We start from the raw sequence: 25,187 nt of genomic DNA on the forward strand, positions 1-25,187 counted from the left end.
TGATGTCGTCCACTACAACAATCTTTCTCTGAACCGTATAACATATGTGGATGTGGTCATGGGTGGGTTGTTGTTAGTGGTGAACAACTCATTGCACTGTCATCAAGGAGGGGTGAGACAACAGCAAAATTAGACTGGTGCCATGGGTCAGTTTTTGTGCACTCAAAGTAAGTTAGTCTAGCCCTTGACCAAGCAAAGAGAAAAATGCTCTGGGAAATTTGGCATGTATTTTCTTTTTTTTTTTCTTTTTTTTTTTGACAGATTCTAAAGTTGAGTTCAAGTGTGCTTAATTGCTCTTTTTTTGTGGTAACATGACAAAAATGGACAACATTATTTGCTGTGGATCTAATTAAATTCTTTCTATTCTTTGTTCTCCACAGGTATGGCCTCACAAGTCTTGGTCTACCCACCACACGTTTATCAAACCCAGACAAGTGCCTTTAGCAGTGTGAAGAAACTCAAAGTTGAGCCCAGCAGCTGTGTGTACCATGAGAGGGCACACCCACGGACTTTTCTGAACAGCAGAACCTTTGGCATTGTGCATCCAACGAAACAAGCCCACTCGTTTGTGAACCGAGACTTGGCAGTGGGCCTGAAAGTGCGTGGAAGACAAGAGTACCCGGTGCAGACGGTCGTGGTGCGTGGTGTACAGAGACAACAGTCCGGTAAAAGAGGTGGTGGAGCACCAGGCCCATTTGTGGCCCAGCAGCAAAGAGAAGCAGGGGTTGTCCAGTCACAGGACAAGGAGCAGCAACAGCAGCAGACAGACATAGCAAGTGGGAGCAGCAGTGGAGCAACAGGGGCAGGAGGAGGAGGAAGGGGAGAGGGTGGTGAGGGAGGTGAAGAGGAAGAGGGCGACAGAGAAGAGAACTGTGGAGGTTTGAACTCAGCTGACAGCTCTCAGCGATGTGGGCTGAAACGTAAAAGTGAGGAGCTGGATAACCGAAGGAGCACCATGCAGATTGTGGAGGAACTGTCAATGTTGCCTGCCATGTTGCAAACGACGACTGTGGGGAACGCAGCCATGACAGCCCCAGCGGCTGTGGGGGCTGGAGCGGGCCCCTCCAAACAGGGTGTAGGGCATGGGGCTGTAGGGGCAGCAGGAGGGACGGGAGGAGTGGATGGAGACTATCAGGTTGTGCAGCATGAAGTCCTCTGTTCCATGAAGAATACTTATGAAGTGCTGGATTTCTTGGGACGTGGCACATTTGGTCAGGTAGTGAAGTGCTGGAAGAGGGGCACAGGTGAGGTAGTGGCTGTCAAGATCCTGAAAAATCACCCTTCATATGCAAGGCAGGGTCAAATTGAAGTTGGCATCCTTGCTCGTCTGAGTGGAGAGAATGCAGATGAGCACAACCTGGTGCGAGCCTTTGAATGCTTTCAGCACCGCAGTCACACCTGCCTGGTATTTGAGATGCTTGAACGGAACCTGTATGATTTCCTGAAGCAAAATAAGTTCAGCCCACTGCCCCTGAAAGTGATCAGACCTGTGCTACAACAGGTAGCTACAGCTCTGAAAAAGTTAAAAAGCATGGGTCTGATTCATGCAGATCTTAAACCAGAGAACATAATGCTGGTGGACCCAGTGAGGCAACCCTACAGGGTGAAGGTGATAGACTTTGGCTCAGCCAGTCACGTGTCCAAAGCAGTGTGTTCCACGTACCTCCAGTCTCGGTACTATAGGTGAGTACAGATATGAATGGTAAATGGTATGAATGACAAGATTGTATTTGTTTTTTCATTTTTTTTAATGGGTTCGGTATTAGTTCAGTGCAGTCTTGTACTCTGTATCCATCCCAGCATAATTAGTTTAAAAATGTCTTTTCTCAAGAAAAACAAGGAAATGTCTCCCTACTGCACAACATCCTGTGTATTTAGAAGGCACATACCATAGACTGTGAAAAATTTAAAAATGTGACCCTGCAGTGTTTACTAACAGACTACAAGCTAACTGCTCATCTTCCTGGTGCCACTGAAAAATATGTAAGATGTGGAAAAAAAAGACTTTAAATCAAGTTTAAAAAAAAGTGTCTTTGTGAACAAAGATCCACCCTGCATTCTTGCAGGGTGGATCTTTGGATTTAAAAGTTAAGAGGATTAAATATATTATGTTACAGAAAACAAAGGCAAAAGCAAACATTTAAAGATTGATATTATGTGTGCATGTAGATTAAGTAAAGAAAGGTAATGACAGAAGTTGGTGAATGCCATGCCAGAGGCTAATGGGGTTTCTCTTACAGGGCTGTGTATAAGATGCAAAGTAGATGTAATGTCTTTTGTTTATGCAGGAAAAAGATCTGGGCTTCTGATAATCTTTGGCATGCAATAAAAAAAACAAACAAACAGTGAGACAAATTACTTTTGGCATTATGTTATGAATGCTTTGGTTTGAATAGAAAAACAGGCCTGAAGTGATATCAACTGCTGTGTAAGTCAGGAGTGTCCTAGTTCACTGTTTGGTTTCTGTCTTTCTTGTATAGGAACCTTGAAATGATAAGAGGATATAAATTAGTCTTTTCATACTAATAGGTTCTCAGATGTCAATTATTTGCAATAGCTTGCGTATATATTTCATAAAGACAACTTTCCCATTGAGACTCAATGTTTCATTTACAAGAGACCCATTTCAGAGAAACATTAAAATTACATCAACAATAACAGTATTCTGTACATATGCTTTTAACAACAAGATATTTTTAACTAATATTGTAATTGGGGGATTTGTTTAGCCCAACCACATGAAATTTTATATTGTGTTTGAGATTGGGGGTAGAGGGGAAAAAACATTCAGTCTAGTGACCCTGTTTAAAACATCTTTTTTGACTTAAAGGCTGTGGGCAAATGATCAAAATGTAAGGTCTTATGGGCAAGTCAAAGAAAGAGGAAATGGGTGAAGTAAATGTGATACATGAGTTTAAGACAAATCCTTATGTAATTGTTAAGCTCTGCTAACACAGCTCACATATCGCAAACAAATGGAGACAGTCTGTGACTGTCACTTTCTCACTACTGGAAACAATGGCTGTATCCCAATTCAGGGTCTGCAGCCTTAAAGTACGCAGCCTTAACAGTCCACAAGGGCCGCGTACTCAAAGACCGCTAAGGCCGGAAGTGAGAGGCTTGTGAAATGGGACGGTCAAGCCTCCGTCGTGCTGCTCAGGTTGCCTAGCAACCATGACACTAACAGCTGGAAACGTTTCATACAGCTTTGTTTGAAAGAAATGAAGGAGAAAATCTTTTGTTCATTTGTTTGTTTGTTTCTACATGAGCTTTGATTTGATAAGTATCTGAGATAGGGCTGCCACGATTAGTCAACTAGTCACGATTATGTCGACTATTAAAATCGTCGACGACTAATTTAATAGTCGACGCATCGTTTGAAGCTTTGTAAGATCACAAAGGACGCAGGAATGAGTAGTAGGATTTAAGAGTGTAATAACGGACTGAAACAGAAGATGGCAGCACTGCATGTACAAGGATGCCAGCTGCCGTTAAACCCCGAAGAAGAAGCTGTGTCCCAGAATTCATAGCGCAGCCCAGCGCAGTTGTCAACAATGGCGGCAGCTAGTTAGTTTTAACTTTACTCTTATTATTCTTTCTGGGTCACAAAATAAACGTTTAACATATTTTCAGGCGAGAATGTAGCTGTGTAAACCTCAAATATCTGCTCAGTTTATCAAGACACCACGTATTTTCAAAAGCGCTCCGACGTTTTCGGAGACGTCTGTTACCCACTAGCTCGTTAGCTAGGCGGGGGCAAGGCTAACTAGAGCCGTGAGAACACCGGACTCCCGGCAAATCGTTTTCAAACCCACCGCCGTCTTTCGCTAGTCAGGTTAAACATATATATAAGTCACTTAGATAACTTAAAAATGTTATTGTTTGGCTTTCTTTAGTATTTTATTTGTTCCTGAGTAAATCGGTTTGGCTGAGATTAAAGTTATAGTTTTTGCACAGCTAAAACTGTCAAGCAGACAGCTGATTATCAGAAGTGTGAGACGCTGGAGAATATACTCCGGTGTCCTGTTATATTTTAGAAAGCAAGGAGTTTATTAAACTTCACCGAAACAATCTGCAAATTTCATTAAAAATTAATAAACTACCATCTTGTCTTTATTTTTAGTTAGCACAAACACTTCAAGCTGTAAGCTAATGATAGTTATATAAGACCAGATGCTGCTGGTGCAATAAGCTGTACGCTGTACGTCCAATGGATGATGATCTGATTAGTCGACTAATCGCAAAAATAATCGGTGACTAGTCGACTATCAAAATAATCGTTTGTGGCAGCCCTAATCTGAGACTGAGACCATGGGACTGTGAAATCATGATTATTGGGCTTCACTTCTGTACTGGGCCCTATTTCAGGAAGCCGGTTTAGAAAACTAAAAATGAAAAACGATACTCAAGGTTGAGTAACCCCGAACTGTCCAACTCGGAATATTCAGTTTCAGAAAGGCTGATAACAATTAGTTCAGTCAACGCAGAGTTGCTTTAACCCCAAATTAAGAGCGCGCACGAAGATACATAAAGCCCTGATTAGTGGAGCACAGATTAAGCGAGTCACCATGGAGACGGAGGGAAAGAAGGCGCGGTCAATGTATCTTACAGCGCTTGAGGCCGAAATTCTGATGGCAGCATATGCCAATAACATGCAAATTCCGCGGAAAAAAAGTAACACAGCCTCAGCTGCAAAAGAACATAGCCGACAGAGTCAATGCGTGAGTGTTAATTTAAACATTGATCTAGGGATTTCCACCCATTTAACACGTTATTTTATTATATTTTATTTTTTATTTTATACATTTTATTTTATGATGTGATGTGAGCGCAGGTGCAACCCAACAGCCCCCAAACGTTCCTGGCAGCAAGTAAAAATGAAATATAAAAATATAGTCCAAACAGGTAAGGTGTAATTGTATTATGAGCCATAGTGCTTGGTCTGTTTGTCCGATGTAAATCAATTGCAGTTAGAGGCTACATTAATTTCCCCTCTGTAAGCACTTATTGAAATTATCTGAGCACATTACAAGTACATATTTGCTTACTCTGTATGCTCAAATGTGACCCGTTATAGCCAACAGAAAAAAAAGCGGAGGCCCGGAAAACAGGTGGGGTCCTCCACCACCACCACTCACAGAGGCTGAGCAGTTGGCTTCCACATTTGTGATAATGTTGGCAGCATCACATATGATCTTCACAGTGCAGAGAACACAAATTAGCATCCATTACTATAATGAAATAATTTGTTAGTTTGAAATGCTACAGGGAACTATGTACCTGTACATTAATGCTGTGGAAAGACTTCCTGTTCACATAGTCTCCTTCATTTACTGAAGGAGCAATGATTGGAATGTGAGTGCCATCTATACAGCCAATCACGCCTGGGAACCGCAATTTTGTGGAATCCCTCTTTGATAAATCTTGTGGGTCTATGACCGGGGAACACCACAAACGAGTACAGGAGACGTTTCAGTGCAACTGTAACATTCCTGACTGCCCGACAGACGGTAGCCTTGGAAACGTGCTCAGCATCACCAATATTATACAGAAAGCTCCCGTTTGCAAAAAACCGAAGTGCAATACAAATAATATGTAATGAACTGAGAGCATGTCCGCGATGTGTCACATGAGCAATATTAGGCCTGAGGATGTTATTCAAATAAATTCTAGATTGTGCTGAAAAACGGTAACGTTCACACAGGAAATCATCAGGAAATGATAAAATGACCGAACGCGCTCTAATCACTCTCTCCCGGCGGAGAGCTCTGCGGAGAATTTGGGCTTCAACATCTACTGGCTCTTCAAGTAAGGAGCACGCCATGTCTGACACTTCCTACAGTCAGGTTTCTGACAAAGAGGCGGAGAACGTCAGGGTTAGTTGAAGTAAACCTGCTAGGGGGCAGGTTAGCTTCACGGAGTGTGTCGTCATAGTAACTCACTCAGAATTAATCTAAACTCGCTTTGTGAAACTGAAAACCCAGAGTTTTCGTTAACTCAGGGTATACTTACTCAGAGTTTGCACTAAACCGGCTTCCTGAAATAGGGCCCAGAACAGTCATTTATGATTAGCTAGTAAATAACAATTAGCTAATGTTGTTCATGAGACTAAAGTCATCTCACTTTGGTAATGTAAATATAATATGGCCAATATTAAAGTTATAATTTCAATCATTATTAGTTATTACAGCAGTGAATGAACTCTGTTTCAAATACTGAGCTTCAGTAAAGATTCAAGCTGCATTTATTTATATTATTTATATTTCCTGTCACCTTAAATCTTCACTCAAAGACAGGTTTCTTTGACACTGTATATATAACTGTGTTATATATATGAAAGACAAATATTGTTCTTTTAATATGTTGGCATTGCTAAATTTGTCTCAGTGCTTACTTTAAATATCCATAAAATCATCACATTCTCTGTAAGACTAACGTCAACTATTGAACGGCGTATATTTTAAAGTAAAGGCTAACGAAGTTGGTACAAACATCGCTAATGTCACATAACTTTGCCGACATGTGGCCAACAGTAATGTTTTAATGTTCTTTGTTATTAAACATTCGCACATAAATAAGTAACATAATATTCAGTAGGGCTGCTCAATTAATCGAATTTTAATCACGATTACGATCTGGGCTTTCAACGATCATTAAAAATGACTGAGCCGATTATTAGCCCCTCCCTCATTTATCCGCGACACCTTAAAGGCCGGTCCGTGAAAATATTGTCGGGCATAAACCGGTCCGTGGCGCAAAAAAGGTTGGAGACCGCTGATTAAGAGGACCCGAGGGAAGCTCGGAAAGCTAAGCAGAAGTTATTTGGAGAGTGACTGCCGTTGGTTGAAAAGAGAGTTTAAAAAAAAAAAAAACTTCAGTGGTGTTGCACACTATTTTATATTATTTTTTTAAAGTCATTGTTAACCCTTTAAAGCCGGTCAGAGCTGCATGCTCCGTTTTGCGTAACTATTGTTAAATCCCTGTAGAACCTGAACCGTGTAAGCTAGCGCAATAATTTGTTTTGCATATGAAACCGGAGGAGTTGTACTTACATCTTATGCCATCAGCTTGTCCTCGGTCACGGTTTCGTTCCACATATAGCTTTGCAAAAATTGCATAAAAAGCGCTTGCAGGAACAAAAACATAATATTCCAGAAACACGCTTTGCCGTTCCTATCAGCTGTTCGTAACACTTCCCACAGTGAAATGATGCACATGCTGTTTTCTTTGCAAATTTGCATCATAGGATTGTTTTTTGTTTTTCCTGCAGTATATAAAAATTGCTGTATCTCCAAAATAAAACTATGAAGACACTCAAAATAAATTTCCTGTGGTGGGAAACTATTTTTTGCAACTTTATTGTATTTAAAGTTTTGAGGGATAAACCTCTTAAATTTCTCCAAGTAGAAATATATGTAAACAAAACAAAAGCGATTTTCAATTTTTTTTGTAGTTTATTGCACTTTTTTGCAATTTATGTAATTACTATGGACTTAATGCATACATATTATTAAAATATGGGCTATAACAGTTGTATTGATGTATAGCAACTTGAAATGCTCCCACAAATGGCACTACAGCATGTAAAAAAAATAATATAAGCTCTGGTGGACTTGGTTCTATAGTAGGTCTTAAAGGGTTAAATAAATATCGTCAAATAATCGTGATCTCAATTTCAGTGAAAATAATCGTGATTATCATTTTTGCCATAATCGAGCAGCCCTAATATTCAGTACTTACTTTTAAAAGTTTACTCTTCGGCCACCCCTCTTCTGCCGTTTTTTTTTTTTTTTTTTTTTTTTTCCCTCCCCCCGGCAAAATTATCCACACCCACCGCCGCGTTATTCATTCTGGGATATGTTGGGCCACGAAGTCTATACCGCCACATCCTTAAAATTCAGTGACATGAAGGATGCATTTGAGGGCCGCATTTCGAGCAGCCTTTGAATTGGGACAGCCTTCGTCCCGTCGCTGTGACATCGTCAGTCTACTGCCAAGAGGCGCCATCATCAATGTAAATACAGAACACACTTAAGAATAGGAGTGATAGATATAACATAACATCATCTGTCAAACACTGTGGAAGCAGTGTTATGTAATGGGCATCAATAGCTGCCAATGGTACTGGGTAATTGGTGTTTCTTGCTAAGTTTCAGACAAATACTGCAAAACTGATTGGATGGCACTTTGTCACAGTGCAAATAGAGTATGACCCAAAAGCAATAACATTTCGAACCAACAAAGCATGATTTTTAGTTAAAAAAGACAAAACAGAAGTAAGACCCACAAACCAGCAGCAGCTGAAAGTGGCTGAAGGAAATGACCAGCAGAACATCTGAAGGGAGGAAGCATTTTAAAAGGGCCTTGGGTTGTAGACTTCAAGCATTCATAAGGATTTTCATGTAAATATTAAAAACAAGCTTCATATTTAAAATGTTAGCTTTAAAATGTTTAAAATGATCATACTTTGATAATTTGAATAAAAACTGAAAGTCTGCACTTCAGTCACATTTAGAATTGTTGTTTTTAAAAATTCACTGTAGTTGTACAGAAATGAGGTTTCAAAAAATGATGCGTTACTGTTTAAAAACTTGAGAACTACACTTTATCAGAGCAGTTGTCTATTCAAATGGAAAGACTGAGATATGAAGGGCTTCATACTCTTGGTGCTTCTAACTTGGTTTCTTTGCCTGGGACGGTTGAGGATTTATGAGCCACATTCAGAACTGGCTATTATAGTGAGCAGCTTTTGCATAGAATTTGAATAATTGTCCCTGCCTGCACATTCAGACAGTGGAACAGTGTGCATTGCAGGCAATTCTGTACTTTGAATAAAATGGATGCAAATAGTATTTGATAGCTGTATTCATTTGCTTTTACTGTAGATTGTTCTTTAGTGTCTAAAGTGAGAACTTGGCAATTACTTTGACCAATTCCCTGCTCATTGTTTTATGGGAACTGTGGAAAATACTTGCTAATTGCAATTATTCCTTGTATACTCCTTTCATTCCAGGAACTCATCAGGCTTTTGTGTGAATGTTGTTGCGATGCATATACACTTCATTTCAGGAACTTGTTAAAAATAAAAGTGTCAAGGTTCTAGAAACCAGTCTCACCACTTTAATGGTTGCTTGGAAATAATTGCTGCATGTACAGCAAGCCAAGAAAAATACCCATTACTATGATAATGTGTAGATATGCCTGCAACTACACAGCTGAAAGTGTGACTTAGTAACATGTTTGGCTCATATATTTGCTGGTTCTGCTGTTTATTTTTTGTGGACAGAGGTATGACGTAGCACAGGAAATGGTGACCGAAAAAAAAAAAAAATAAACCGAGAAACCAAGCTATGCATAAAAACAGCCAAGCAGTGACGCAATTAAGAACTGGACTTTCCAATATTTCCATTATTTGTCATCTTAAGCACGGTGGCACGGTGGTTAGCACTGTTGCCGCACAGCAAGAAGGTCCTGAGTTCAATTCCACCATCAGGCCGGGTTCTTTCTGTGTGGAGTTTGCATGTTCTCCCCGTGTTTGCGTGGGTTCTCTCCGGGTACTCCGGCTTCCTCCCACCGTCCAAAGACATGCAACTTGTGGGGATAGGTTAATTGATTAATCCAAATTGTCACTAGGTGTGACTGTGCGAGTGAATGTGAGTGTGAATGGTTGTCTGTCCCTATGTGTTAGCCCTGCGACAGACTGGCGACCTGTCCAGGGTGTACCCCGCCTTTCGCCCTATGACAGCTGGGATAGGCTCCAGCGCCCCCCGCGACCCTGAAAAGGATAAGCGGAAGCGAATGGATGGATGGATGGATGTCATCTTAACTTCACTGTCTCTCAAAACTGTCTGAAAACAATTTCTGATGCATGAATTTCAATTCTTGCATTTTTTTCATCACAAATACTCATTTAGCAAACCTCTTGGCTGTGAGGGGGAAAAACCCCACTTAGCAGCTGTGAGCTGGCCAGTCAGCCAACAAAATTTTGTGATTTGGAGCAAAATGTATGCTTTCATGAGTTATACAATTCTTATTAATTTCTAATTCTAGCCTTTCCTTCCAAAGTCATAACCGAGCTATAACTGTTTTTGTTTTTCCTCCACACTTTACTCTTTCCATCAATTTGATGGAGGCTGGCTTTTGTCCTATCATTTCTGTTCCTCAGCTCTTTTGGATTCTTTGTATGCTGTTGGAAAGTAACGTCAGGCCTTTCTGTTTTTGTTGTTTTCCTATTTTCCATGTACCTTCTTTTAGAATGCACAACTGTTGAGCTTTGATCAATATTTGATGTCCCATCTTTATCTATCTTTAACATCTATTCTAAGATTTGTCAAACTGTAGCAGACAGGTTTTTTTTTTTTTTTTTTTTTTTTTTTTTTTTTTTTTGGACTATATTAACATTTTATTAATTTTTTTTACCTATGTTTGATTTCATTCTCCTGTTACAGCAAAATTGTTGGAATGACAACAGACTAATGAAGTGAAATATCTATTGTAACTCTGTCGTCCCTCTGTAGTTTACCCCTGTGGGACAAGAGTATGCGAAGCACACTGTGGGGAAACTGCGTTGCTGAGGGTGAAATTGGAGGGTTGCTAAAAATAGCTCATGGGATGCTGGCCAGTGTGCTTTGACTTCTATAGATGGTGATGCACATAGGCAGCCAGAATGAAATAAGGACAGCTTGAAATACTAGAGAACTCTGACTTACTTGTTCAAGGTCAACTAGCTCGACAATGTCAGCTGTTTTGATTCCCATATGTCGATGCACGTTTCTGTGTTCGCTGTGCTGAATGTTTAGTTCACCTTTCTGAGACAGGAGATGGTGGACACCTCAAATCTATCACCCACTCTTACCAATAAGTTTGACAGCTACACTGACTGCTGCCACAATTTACAAGCATTTGGCCGTTGGCCACTTGTAATTTGCCACTCCAGTTTGCATAGTCAGCAAAGCTGGAGTGCTCACAGCTCCAGGGTAGAATTGACATCTAAAAATTACAGTCCCTCCAATCATCTGCTATTTTAATATTTGGAAATTGGAAATATTAAGTTGCATTTATTTACCGTGAACATATCATAGTAAGTATCCTGAGTCTTTACTGGGAGGAGTTCATTACATTTTCTGTTAGTTCATTAAAAAGCCTCCCCAGGAACAAATACCATTCTCTTGCAGGAAATGTTCTTGAAAAAATGTTGTTGTTTTTTAAATGGGATAAATCACAGACATGAGTGATTGAGACAGGTTTACATTAACATGGTCATTAATTCTGTGAAACAATAAGCTGTGCATTATTCTCCTATCCATGTGTAGAATAGTTGGCCTAAGACTGATGGATTAACTGTCCTTGAAAAGTAGGTCTGTGAGCATTTATTCCATTGGACACTCTTAGAAACTTATTTGTGGGCATGGAAACTTGTGCACACACAAGCATCTTCCATTTTATGAACAAAGTCCTTCTCTAGACTGTTGGGTAAAGGGTTTTTTCTAAGTATTGATGTGGTCAAAGTAGCTTGCACTGGCTTGCAGTCTGTCATTTGGCAAGCACTTAAAAGTTATGCACTGTCGAGACTAGTTCTCATAGTACTTTTTGTGATTCTAAATGCTCTCACAAACAGCAGTAGGTTTGTTCCATTATTATGTTTGTGTCACAGAGTGGTGTGGATGGCTCCTTTTGTAAACTCCCAACGGCACATTTGCACTCCCACCAGAGTGGTATTAGCTGTTGTTGGTGTCACGATGTGAAGTTTGGACTCAGGAGAATATTCCCCAGCCCTACAAACAGTATGATGGTATGAAGAGCTAAAGCTGGTGTTTGTTTTTGGGTTTTTTTTTAATTTTTACCACAGGCAATATCAGTAATCCCACAAAGAATGTAGAATCTAATGTTTCAAAAGATTAAATATATGTGAACATAACTCAGTATAGACACTTTGTTTTTTTGTTTTGATACAAATATTTGAATAATGAACTTTGTAGTATTATTATCAATGCTGTAAAGCTACGGTTCACTAAAACATTGTTCTTTTAGTTGTTAGTACTGCATCAAATTAAATGGTTTTGCTTTTGTCTGTTTGAGTTGGTAGCTTAGAGCGCAAACATAAGGGGGAAAACAAAACTGCACAAAGTTTAGCTTTAAAGCTTTGAATCCAATATCTGCTTTCTACCCTGTTCTGTAGTTACTTCGTTTTAGAGAGTGGTATTTTAGGGGTAAGAAAATGTAAGCTGGTAAGTACCTGCAATTTTTCCACAGTCTTCCCAGTGGATCTTAAATATCCAGAGGTATTTCGTTTTCCTGTCACCCTAAGCCCAGAAACAATTTCTTTAGGCCATCTTAAGTACCTTCTTAAAACCATCAAAACGGTAAAAAACACATTACACCTGAACTGGGGGGAAAAAAAGCTTTCCTAAAGCTCAGCGCTATGTCAACACGTTGAATGGTTTACATCTGTAAAACATGTCTGAAAGCTTTGTATCCTTAATCTAAAGCCTTTGCAGATCAAAGTGCAAGTGGTTCCCCCGCCCTTTGTTACACTGACTCTGTGTTTCACTGAATAATGCAGGAAGCTCTGTGTGTATGTGTGTGTGTGGTATTGCAGTTCCTGGTAAAAGCATGCAGTGTGGCTCCATTCTTCCTTCATCGAGGAACCATGTTGTCAGTTCTTCTTTTTAGCTGACCTTATAACAACTGCAGTGTGGTTCAAATAAATGTCTCTGTCACAACAGTTTTACTCAAAGGCTTGTGTGAGCATGCAGCGACAGTGATCCTTCCCTCTTCTAATGTGTAACCACCCTTATTTGCTCTTTTCTGTATGAGCTAGTTGGATATCTCTTTACACTTTAATCCACCCTGCTTTGTCCTTAAAGTAAAGACCCAAGGACTATTTCTGTATTGTGAGATAGTGGCCATGAATAAGAAATAAAGATAGAATTGTTGGTTATAAATAATAAAATATGTTGTCAGTATTTTTTTTTGTTTTTAGGTAGAAAATTGGATACAAATGAAAATGTTTGGGTCAACATCTTAATGCACACATAAACAAATCTGTAAATGAGCTTGAAAATGTAGTTGCAGCTTCTTACCATTGCCTCTGCCTATTTGAGTTTAATTTTATTACTGTAGATGAATGTCATAACTGCAGTGTAGGAAGGTTACACCTTGCATAGTGGCAGGCCTTCTCTGAGGACGGCATTGTTTAGTAGGATGATTTCTGTCAAAGACCAGGTAGCAGTCAGTGCAGTGTTATTAACGTATTAACGCCTTGTTCTGAAGTGACCTCAACAAACCAAATGCTACACATATTTTATGTGTCTATAAAACCATAGAATTGTTCAATCCACACCAATTAACAAATTACTTACAACACAGCACAAACACATGGATTACTTATGTTCTTCCAAGTAAAATTTCTGGTTTTGTCCATAGAAGGTATTAAAAAAAAAAAAAAAAAAAAGATAATTTTGGGCTTTGGAAGGTGAAGCCAATGCAGAGGTCTGTAATCTGTAAAAACCTTTCTGATCAGTATATTGGCTCGGTCACCTATTTTGAATCATAATAAATGAAAGATTCTCTGAAAATATTGTCCAGTTCAGAAAGGAGGACTCTCTAAGGCATAGGTGTCAAACTCTGGCCCGCGGGCCGGATTTGGCCCGCAGCCTACTTACATTTGGCCCACGAAGCCATACCAAATTATTATCAGAGCTGGCCTACTGGTATTAAACAGCTAATATATATATTGTTTAGTATTAAGCTTTGCTTGTTCCATATTCAGTTTTTCAGCAAAATGTGTTTGAGTCCATAAGAAAAGATTCATTCTTATATCTGGAGGAATAAATATATTTCAGTAAATATTAACGTTAGCCTGCGAATTTTGGCCCACTGTGTATTTGAGTTTGACACCCCTGGTCTAAGGTATGCTCATTGGCTAATAACCGGTGATTGACAAGTTTTTCTTTTGGGGTTTGGCAATCAAATCCACCCCTGTTCTCACATCTGGTTTCAAAATTCCAACCTGACCACAGTGTCTTTACGAACCAATGGGTTATATTGTTGCCACCTACCTCTTTTATTCTGTTACTAGGACGCTGGGAAGGATGTAGAATGTGAGATATTGGGTATAATTGCTGTGTATAGTTACTGTTAATTCTTTGTGGGTGTGGGGGGGGGCTCACAATAGTTTTGCCATGGTCTTGCCATTGGGAGTATATGGCAATGTATTGTGTCGTTTTTCTAATGCAATACATTGTTGATACACAGTTGGCAAATATCTGTTTCTGTTAAAATGTTCAGGCACTCAATTCTTGTGTCTATTTGACTTTGCACCAGTTTAAGGACTTTATTTGATAAGCAGTTATTACTGTAACTGCTGTAATGTTCGAGTTTTTAAAGCACCTTATAAATAAGATCAGTGTAGAAGATGCACTCTGTTTGAGTGACCAGACTGACAAACTGGAATCCACACTTCAACTTTTCCTCATTGGGCCAGGTGTCCTCTTTAAAGCTTATTGAGAATACAAAACTGTCAAGGCAATATGCGAGCTTTCTTGTCAACTAACCTGCTAAAAGAGCACTTTTTCTGTAACAGAAAGGTTGAAATGCCAAAGCTAAAACTGTTATATAAATATCTATTTTTTCTCTTCGTTACTTCTGAAGGTACGTTTCAGAGATAACAGATGAGGCCTTCTGGAAGCTTTGAAGCTGTGAGGAAAGTAATATAATAGTCAACTCGTATCTCACAAATTAGACTTGTTTTTAAACTCATGCACTAGCATTAGTCAACAAACCTAATGGACACTCTTTTGTCTTCTAATGGAGAAAAACATTGTAGGTTTACAGCACACTAAAACATTAGAAGCAGATCGACTGCATTTAATAGCCTGTAAAAGTAAAATAATGCAGCATTGATCTGTTGCTGTATTCTGTGCCTGTAAAACATAAACTGGTTTTGGATGAATTGGTACCCGTTGCGGAGTAGCTATGAGGCATCAGGTCACTGCTTCTGATCATTTGTACTTACCGGATGCTTTATCATTTGACTTTGAGTTTTTTGTCTATTCCTCCATTCATTTATTCCCCGTGCACACTTATTCCTGCTCAGTTTTATGAAGTGGGTCTGTAACATGATGTAGACAGTTTTGTTGTACCTGTCTTTTTTTTTTTTTTTTTTCCTGGAATTCTTGCACGTGGCAGTGAAGAGTCACGAGGCTTCACTATCTCAACTTGTGCGTCATATCCTCAGAATGAAAAACAGATTCAGTTTCATAGAAAGGCGGTGAGCTTGAGTTAGGTTGATTAGGATGGAGCCCGGCAACCATGGCAACATCCACTTATCCCCCAAAACTAAATGAAGGAGTCTTGCAGTTTTCCGTTTTTCTGTCTTTCTTTGTACTCTTTATTTCCGTTTGGCATTTTACGTGTCGTATTACTATTGTGCATTCAGAAGAGCAGAAGGAAAATGCACTCATTTTCTATGTGTATCAACAAGAACATTAATCTTTATATTTTGAAATAAATAAATGAGTCACCCGCTTTAATTCACATGATTACTTATCAGACCTCTAATGCATTCTTTAAGTCCATGATTTTGTTGATGGCTCAGGGCTCTGAAAACAATTAATGTGGTCAGCAACCATTCTACGCCCTCATGTTGACATTTTGTATATTTCTGACAATAATGCTGCACTAATGCTTATAAAGCCATAATACTGGATTGTTTTGAATACGTGGGGGCATTGTGTGGGGCTTAGTACGCTGGCTTTGACTTTTAGAAATAGGGAAGGATTGTGCATAAAGGAAGGTTATTGACATGAGAATAATTGTGTGAATCTTAATTTTTCTGAGCAGGTAGGGTGTCACAGATGAAGATGGAGCTGTTGTTCGATTTGATTTGGCATTTCGTTGTGAAAAGAACTTTGGTTTTTTGTTACACAGTGGTGCCTAACTGGAAGACATACTTAGTGATGTCTTGCATTTGTTTTAATGAGACTTATCAACCCTATGCTACATTGTTTCCCCACACAGACATTTCTTGCTGGCTGCTGAAGTATGTTAATAATCAGTGATCCATTTTAGCATTATTTTATTTATTTCCTTCCGAGAGAATATTAGCATCTTATTTTGAAAGCTCAGTTATTGCTAAGCAGCTAGTCCCCCGGCCTTCTCATGCTTCCTTCCTGCTGGGCGTGTGTGATGCTTTTTCTCAATGTTATTCAGCTGCCTCTTCAGTGAGTCTTTTTTTTTTTCTGCAGAAAGACTAGCTGATATTGCCCCGCCTTAGACTGCAGCTTTTTATAGTACTACTTTTCTGCTCTGAAGAGCTGCTCTAAGCTGGAGGACCACTTCAGCCAAAACCTGTGTCAGGTGAAGAAGCGGTTCATTTTTCTCTATGCCTTCGTCTCTGAGAAAGCACAGGGGACAGTTGACAGTTGTAGGCTAAAATACAGTCTGTCTGTGGGACAAGAGACTCACTGAAAAGGCAGCTGAACGTGTGGGTAATTTGTCACAGTGGTTGGACATTTATCGTATAACATGATACTTCCATGCATATCTGAATGAGAGGATGTGTTGATATGTGGCTTCTCACTCTTTTTTTTTTTTTTTTTTTTTAAATATAAATAGGACAGGCCTGTAAGGCGGAAATGGTTCGCATACCTTCTACCTAGGTTTTCTGGTACTATGTTGGCTACTCAAGCAGCTGTTGCATTTGTTTTTAATAGGTGACGGTTGGTTTCCTGTTTCTCTCCATGTGTCCCACACCCTTTAGTCTGATATGACTTCACAGAGTTGCTGACTGCTTGTATCCTGGATCCCTTTAATATGTACATTGAAAGTACAGGATCATCTTGGTTCATATGTCCAGTTTGCAAAATGGCAGACCCAAGATATTTCTTGAGCAGATTTCTTTGAAATTAAGCTGTGTGTGTGCGCCTCTGCGCGCGTGTGTGTACGACAGTTCAATGCAATGGATTATTTTACTGTTATGTATATGCTTAATGGAAATTAAATAACTCTCTACTTCTCGGGTTTCTCACCAATGTAATCTTGGGGCCAAGTTATTCTGAGCAATGCCATTATCTGTAGTTATTTGCATCCACCCATCCATCCATCCATCCATCCATCCATCTTCTTCCGCTTATCTGGGACCAGGTCGCGGGGGCAGCAGCCTAAGCAGAGAAGCCCAGACCTCCCTCTCCCCCTCCCCAGCCACTTTCTCTAGCTTATCCGGGGAACACAAAGGTATTCCCAGGCTAGCCGAGAGATATAATCTCTCCAGCACATCCTTGGACTCTGCTTCCTCTTCAGAAGACGTGTCAGTGAGATTAAGGAGGTCCTTGAAGGATTCCTTCCGCTGCCCGACAATTTTCTCAGTCGAAGTCAGCAGCGCTCCACCAGCACTATACACAGTGCAGGTAGAGCACCACTTTCCCCTGAGACGCCTGACAGCCAGAATCTCTTGAAGGCAGTCCAAAAGTCTTTTTCCATTGGCCTCTCCAAACTCCTCCCACACCCGAGTTTTTGCTTCAGCCACTGCCCGAGCCGCATTCCGCTTGGCCTGTCGGTACCTGTCAGCAGCCTCCGAAGTCCCACAGGCTAACCAAGCCCGATAGGACTCCTTCTTCAGCCTGGTGGCTCCCGTTACCTCTGGTGTCCACCATTTAGTTCGGAGTTTACCACCACGACAGGCACCAACCACCTTGCAGCCGCAGCTCAATGCAGCAGCTTCGGCAATGGAGATGCTGAACATGGTCCATTCGGACTCAATGTCCTCAGTCTCCCTCGGAATGCTGTTGAAGCTCTGCCGGAGGTGTGCGTTGAAGATCTCACGGACTGGGGCCTCTGCTAGGCGTTCCCAGCACACCCTCACTGTGCATTTAGGTGCATTGGGTCTGTCCAGCGTCCTCCCCCGCCACCTGATCCAACTCACCACCAGGTGGTGATCAGTTGACAGCTCAGCCCCTCTCTTTACCCGAGTGTCCAGAACATATGATCGCAAGTCTGGTGATACGATTACAAAATTGATCATCGACCTGCGGGCTAGAGGGTCCTGGTGCCACGTGCACTGGACACTCTTATGTTCGAACAAGGTGTTTGTGGCCAAACACCTTGTTCGTTATTTTGTTATTGCACAGAAGTCCAATAACAAAACACCGCTTGGGTTCAGATCAGGGAGGCCGTTCCTCCCAATCACGCCCCTCCAGGTCTTGCTGTCGTTACCCACGTGAGCATTGAAGTCTCTCAGTAGGACAACAGAGTCTCCAGGTGGAGCACCTTCCAGCATCCCACCCAGGGACTCTTAAGAAGGCTGGGTACTCTGAACTGCTACTCGGCGCATAAGTGCAGTTCCCTGCCCTAAGGCGCAGGGAACAAACCCTCTAATCCACCGGGAAGAACCCCAACATACAGACAGCAAGCCGAGGGGATATTAGAATAGTCACCCCAGCCCGCTGCTTCTCACCAGGGGCAACTCCAGACTGAGACAGAGTCCAGCCCCTCTCCAGGAGACTGGTTCCAGATTCCAAGCCATGCGTAGAGGTGAGCCCGACTACATTTAGCGGTACCTCTCAAACTCGCACACTAACTCAGGCTCCTTCCCCACCAGAGAGATGACATTCCATGTCCCAATTGCCAATCTTGGTAGCCGGGGATCAGTCCGCCGGGGCCTCCGCTCCTGGCTGCCGCCCGGCACACAAGGCACCCGACCCCTATGGCACCTCCTGCGGGTGGTGGCCCTGCAGGAGGATGGGTCCATGTCCCGTTTTCGGGCTGTGCCCAGCCGGGCCCCATGGACTAAGGCCCGGCCACCAGACGCTCGCCCTAGGGCACCCTCCCCGGGCCTGGCTCCAGGTCGGGGCCCGGTAACCCTATCCCGGGCAGGGTGAACTGTTCCCTCGATGTTTTCCTCATAAGGGTCTTCTGAATCGCTCTTTGTCTGGTCCCTCACTCAGGACCAATTTGCCATGGGAGACCCTACCAGGGGCCAAAAGCCCCCGGACAACATAGCCCCTGGGATCCCTGGAACGCACAAACCCCTCCACCACGATAAGGTAGCGATTCAAGGAGAGATAGAAAATGCATCCATAAGCATCTGGTACGATATCGAAATCTGTATACTGATACAATTTCCAAAAAGTTGAAGAAATTATGTTGAGTTTTCTGTTAGCCCTTTGGATTAAAAAATTGTGTATATATTTTTTTTAAACTAAGTTCTTGCGCATACTATTCATAATTTTAGACGTGGCATAAAAAGAGCATTATTTATTTCTGCAATGAACTGAATGGCACTCTTAAGACATTATTCCGAAAAGCAGCTTTGTGAAGCCTCTGTTTAATATGGTACTGTTGGTGTGCGAGATACTGCTAGTATCTTATTGATTTTAATGAGCTTGGAGGTCACTCCTGCACATTAAGGTTTGTGAGCTCTGAATACATGATCCTGTCAGTGCTCTGTCATGTTGCTAAGGTTTGTGGTGTGTTCTGAATACTAAGTTAATGACTGTCAGCATATTTTACACATATTCATCCTGACAGACTTGTGTCACCATGAGCCTTTCCCTTGAAGTGGCATTGCAGTGCTTTTATGGAGACGTAACACTGAGCAAGCATGTGGGGTTAAATAAACTAGTGACTACGGCTCTTATTTTCTCTCAGACTTGAGCGTCAAAGCCTGTCAAAGCTCTGATCCCAGCCTGGCTGACCTGCTAACCCACTGGCATGGCCTGCTGACGCACTCCAGCTCCAGAACACACACAGTACTGGCTTACAATTCTCTTGGCACTGTTACACACGTAAAGCACAATCCTATTTGACTGGCTATCATCAGGAATTCAGTGCCACTGTTTGCTCAATACTTCACCTCTGGTTTATACAACTAACATTTTCAGCAAACATTGTTTTTTCTAATGAAGGGAAGATTTTAAGGTGTTATTGATGCATGGATTATGTCTGCACATTTTTAATTTGTTAATAGCTAAGCTCATAACTCTTGCTTTTAAATGGCTGTAACAGCAAAGGCCCTGCAAAATGCAAATTTGGTATTTTTCTGAAGATTTGTAGTTTACAATTTAAAAAAAAATAAATAAGTGAAGTGGTTGGATTTATTTGTATATGCTCTTTTTATATTAAAAAAGGCACAATAGAACATTTATTTTTAGTACAGTCATGTATGAATTTTAAAAGCATTTTGAAGGTACTTAAGTATTTTTTTGTTTTTTCTCTGCTCCACAGGGCTCCAGAGATTATTTTGGGATTGCCGTTTTGTGAAGCCATAGACATGTGGTCCCTAGGCTGCGTGATAGCGGAGCTTTTTCTGGGCTGGCCTCTTTACCCCGGGGCCCTGGAGTACGACCAGGTAAACAGCCAACCTTCTCACCGTGTACTCTTGCCTCATTTCTTTTTCTGGGGATTTTCTGCCTCTTCATCTCTGCTGTGTACCTGCCCACTATCCCTTCTTTTCAGTTTTTTAAGTAACTTATTAAGCATGTCCAACTTCTACTTTTACTTTCTGTGACTCAGTTTCTCCTCTTCATCAAAACACAGAAGCTTTTAAAATAAAACTTAGGAGGTTTATGGAAACAAAAGCTCTTGTGCATAGTTATGCTCTGAAATAAATATTGCGATGGATTGTTTGAGCAAAGAAAGCGACCAGGAGTGTAAAATTACAGTTTAAAAAAGAAGAAGAAGAAGAGAAAAAAAGAGGTGCTTGATGTTCTGGTTTCTTTGTGATGTACTGACCCTGAGGACTGTATTTGTGGCACTGAGCATTAGGGTATATTTTTGTGATTGATGGTATGTCTATTAAAAGCTGTTGGATGCCTGCCCCTCCCAGTGGAGCCCTGACGGTGTCTTCCCAGGGCTAGATTGATCTGGGCTTATGCTGAGCGGCTTTCCCTCCCTGCCTCGGAGCCCCATCTACTCAAAGCCTGCCAGCAGAGCCTCAGTCGGATCCCTTCTGTCCAATGCAGCACTTTACATTACTCCCCTCAGCCGCGTGCTGCACACTGTAATCATACCAAGGTATTTTTATGCCCTGGTATCATTTTTCACTCTCTGTAGGGCTGAGACAGGAGAGAGAACTCAACTCCTCTGAAAGAGATTTGACTCGAACACAGCAGGACAGGCCTAAATATGATTAATTTGTTTTTGTACAAGCCAGACAGAATGTCACAAGTGCTTTAGAGGTATCTGGAGAGAACCACCTCAAGTTAGGATTAAATTTTATGTATTTGAATCTAAACACAATGCGAACACTGGCGATTGTGGCAGTGGTTTCATGTAGAGAAGAGTTCATTCTTTTTTTCTTTTTCTTTTTTTTTTTTTTTTTATTCTCACAAAATGGTTGAAATACTTTTTACTGATACTTTTTTTTAAAAAGAACTTTGTGACTGAACTGTCCTGTGATACCAAACCCACATGTCTGAAAGACTGCCCACTGGTATAAAGGGTTCCCTGTGTGCTTATTGAATTTCCCCAAGAATGGGAAAACAACCAGTACAATTAACCTTCTTTGAATTTAATCATCAGTCAGACTATTTTTTCCCCAAAGAGAACCACAGCTCTGTCAGTAAAAGAAAAAACACATACAAAACTACTTTCTTTCCATTTCAGCCTTACAGTCCTTTAGCAGAGCCTACCTACCATCACTTATATTGAAACATGCTGAAATACAAAATCGTAAACATTCCAAATTTATACATATTAAAGAAGATGTCTTTCAATCTAAATGTTCTGCTAGGGTACATTGGCAATCGTGTTAGTTTCTTTATATGAAAGCATTTGAGAAGTTTAAGTTATGAGTAATCATTAACTGGCAATTCCATTGCAAACCTTAGCAAAGCAGTGGTTTGTTGGTTTGAGGTATTTTCCAAGAGTCATAGGTTGATTTGCCAGGAAGTGGCTGACCCTCTGCCACCCTTTCTTCTCCCTTTTTCTTCTCGTCTTTCTACATGGGGTCTTATTCCATCCTACACAGCATATTGTATTTATAACTCTAGCTCCTCCTGCTTCCTTGCTTTCCTTTTACTTACTCAACCCCACTTTTACCTCATCTCCTAGTCACGTTATATTCTACTTCTACACGTGGCCTCTTTTCTGTTTTTAATGCACTTACTTAGTGTTGCCTTATTAGTGGCTACGATTAGCTAAGATGCTGTGGTCTCCACTATACCACCCGTTATCTCTTTGGCCTTTTTTATATCCTTTCCGTAGTTCTTTTTGTTTCTTCCTTGCTAAGCCGTGCAAGTGAGAACAGTGGCAGTCAGCATGTGGAATTGCAGATGGCAAAGTAAAAGGAGTCCTTGCTATCATTTCACCAATATTTTCCTTTGGTACTCAACCTTGTATAAGACTAAGAGGTTGTATGCATGGTCACCAATAAAGAATGTTGGGTTATTAGGGGTTAAAGTGTCAAAAGTGAAGGAGCGAGTGTAGGCTATGAGATAGATAGAGATAGATATATAGATAGAGATAGATAGATTTTTTTTTTTTTTTTTATTTTATAAATTGTACTTTGAAAAGCATTATTTACAGTCTGCTGTGTTATCAGGACTGTCATAAAATAAAAGCTGCTGTGCTTCCTGTTTGCCCTGCAGCAGGCCAGGCTCGCTTGATAGTTGTTTTGCAAAGCTGTAGCTTTGCGCCAGTGATCTCACTGGTTTAAGCTCTTACCAAAGGCACGCCTTCAAGGAAAAATAAGGGTTTTCCCATCACAAAAATTTTCCCACCCACGCACATTGTTTTTTTGTTTTTTTTTGGGTTTTTCTGTTTTGTTTTTTTGGCTGTTGCTGTTGACATGACTAAAGCTTAGCTGCAGTATTTCATGAAAAGAGGGGAATTAAGGCTAGGGGTACTTTTGGGATAAAGTTTATTAGAATTGGCAGTTCCAGTAATCTTTGATTATTTTATCAATACCTCTTGATGTACTTTAATCAGCCTTTATTGGGGATATGGGATTTGATATGAAAGGAAGAACATTTCCAAAAGCAAAAGTGAAATGGACTGTGATGCAGTGTGCTGTGTAATAGTTGAATGTAAGGGGATCTCCACCATCCCATCAAAGTCACTTAACAAACAAGATTGCGCTCATCATGCATCCCATCAGAGTGGGAGCGAATGCAGTGCTTTATAACCTCACATATGGCCAACTGATATGAATGAACTGTCCCACCCACACATAGACACATTGCAGAATTTGCACCTCAATAACACTCTGATGCAAGTTAGCTAACGCTTAAGCATCGCGGTGGCCAAAGAGACCAAGAAGAACGTTAACGGAGTAAATGATTCCAACAAAAACACGTTAGTTAAAAAAACAAACAAACCTGCATATGTTGAAATGACGACGCAACATTGGCATCCCAGTATACAATTGGGGACATGCATGATTCTCTGCCTTACAGTTATCTTGATTTCAGTGTTATAGGATTATGTTCGTCTATTAGTGCTACATATGAATGTGTGTGTGTACAGTTCCCTTAATCTTTGTCATTCCTACAGTGTGGCTCTTTGCTCTCTCTGCGTCTTAGCTTTGCTGAATCTGTAATGATTGTTGTTCATTACACTTGGGTGTGATTGACGTCAGCCAGGCTTCTCACTGCTGTCCTCTCATAAACCTGTGTATGACATTCTTGTCTCACAGCGTGTGACTGACAGGCGCCGTTGCCCAGGAATGTATTTGACTTTGATACCATAGGAACCTTGTTTTCATACGTTTTCATGAACAGACAGTGACATCTTTCAGACATCACAAACTAGACTCGATATAAGGTCTTATTTGGGTTTAGACCTTTCAAGAACATGCCACATTCAAGGTCTTTTCAGCAGTTACCACTGTGCGCACATCCACACAAAGTAACTCTGAGGGACCTGTTAGTGTGATGTCACTGCCAATGACCTTGTAAATTTCCATTTGTACACAACAGTGCTGCAGTGATGTTAGTTTTATGAGAGAGTGATAATGATGGTGAAAACAGCCTTCCTTTCTGAAGTGACTATTACAGTACTTTATTTTCTTCATGGAATCTTTTCTCCTCCCTTTCTCTTCTCACATTCAACAGATTCGCTACATTTCTCAGACGCAGGGTTTGCCAGGAGAACATTTATTAAATTCGGGGACAAAGACAGCTCGGTTCTTTTGCAAGGAGTCTGACTCGCCTTATGCAGCATGGAGACTAAAGGTGAGGAGTGTTTATATACAAGTCACAGAAATGTATAGAATTTGAATTCCTTATTTAAAATACCTAGTTTCTAACCTTTTTGGGAAAAGCTTAAAGGTAAAGATGAATTGGAAATACATTCTTCCTGTCGGTAAACAGTAGTTGCTGTTCCTAGTATAGACATGGCGGTGTCTTTCCTGCAGTAAACTGAAACTTGTATACATAATTAAGATCATTGTCTTATCTCAAGTACAATGGAGATATTGTATTTACACTCCACTAATCTCAGTATCAGATTAGGGCTTTTCTTTGGACTTTTCTGATGAAACAGTTTACTGGCAGAGCCAGTATATATTGGTAGCTGTAAATGACCCAGCCTACAGCTAAAGCTGTGAATACAAAGGATTCAGTTCATAGTAACAAAATATTCAAATCCCAAGTAGCAAGTGCTCTACTTCGTTCATATGGTACATAACCACTAAATATTTTCTTGTCTACAGTCAACAGATGAGCATGAGGTGGAGACGGGAATGAAGTCAAAGGAAGCAAGGAAGTACATCTTCAGCTGTTTGGATGACATAGCGCATGTATGTTCAAAAACTTGGACCACAATGTACTTATCGGGACTTCAGAGGAAGTACAACATCAAAGGTTTAGACGTTGTAGGCTACTAGGTCTTTACCAGAGGAAGTACACCTACACATGTATGAGGAGAAGACAGCACACATGTTATTACTGTGAAAGAAAAAAAAGTTGCTCTTGAATTGCCTTCCCCCTTCAGTTGAATGGTAAACTTAAATTCAGAAGAAAAAAGGTTAAAGTTTCAGTCACACAAAACAAACCACAGGTGGAAATTCCCACAGTGACTGTCGATGCCTGTTCACGTCTGTACTTTTGATTTAAACGTCACTAGAGATTCTTGTGAATTATGTTCGTTTGCTTTTCTGGAAAATGCGTGTTCCAATAAAAGTGCTTTAATTAATTTTAAGCAGATTATATTATAGATTCATAATTTACTTTTTTTTTAAAATATGATTA

The 25,187-nt window shown here is 40.6% G+C and overlaps 1 protein-coding gene across 4 annotated transcripts in view; it reads left to right on the plus strand.

Moving 5' to 3' along the window:
• Nucleotides 1–25,187, plus strand: part of LOC147338891 (homeodomain-interacting protein kinase 3-like) — a 48,395-nt gene that overhangs the window by 10,554 nt on the left and 12,654 nt on the right. For all 4 annotated transcript variants that reach the window (XM_086285923.1, XM_086285913.1, XM_086285907.1 and 1 more), the window contains exons 2-5: nucleotides 381–1,683; nucleotides 20,224–20,347; nucleotides 24,051–24,170; nucleotides 24,650–24,736. In XM_086285923.1, coding sequence (XP_086142049.1) covers nucleotides 381–1,683; nucleotides 20,224–20,347; nucleotides 24,051–24,170; nucleotides 24,650–24,736 — 1,634 coding nt within the window. The remainder of the gene's footprint in view (nucleotides 1–380; nucleotides 1,684–20,223; nucleotides 20,348–24,050; nucleotides 24,171–24,649; nucleotides 24,737–25,187) is intronic.

This window comes from Aulonocara sp. 'chitande type north' Nkhata Bay, linkage group LG1 (assembly GCF_057382095.1).
Source record: "Aulonocara sp. 'chitande type north' Nkhata Bay isolate Kocher_YH1m ecotype deep benthic linkage group LG1, A_spYH_male_GT1.1, whole genome shotgun sequence".
In the NCBI taxonomy this organism is placed as follows: Eukaryota; Metazoa; Chordata; class Actinopteri; order Cichliformes; family Cichlidae; genus Aulonocara; species Aulonocara sp. 'chitande type north' Nkhata Bay.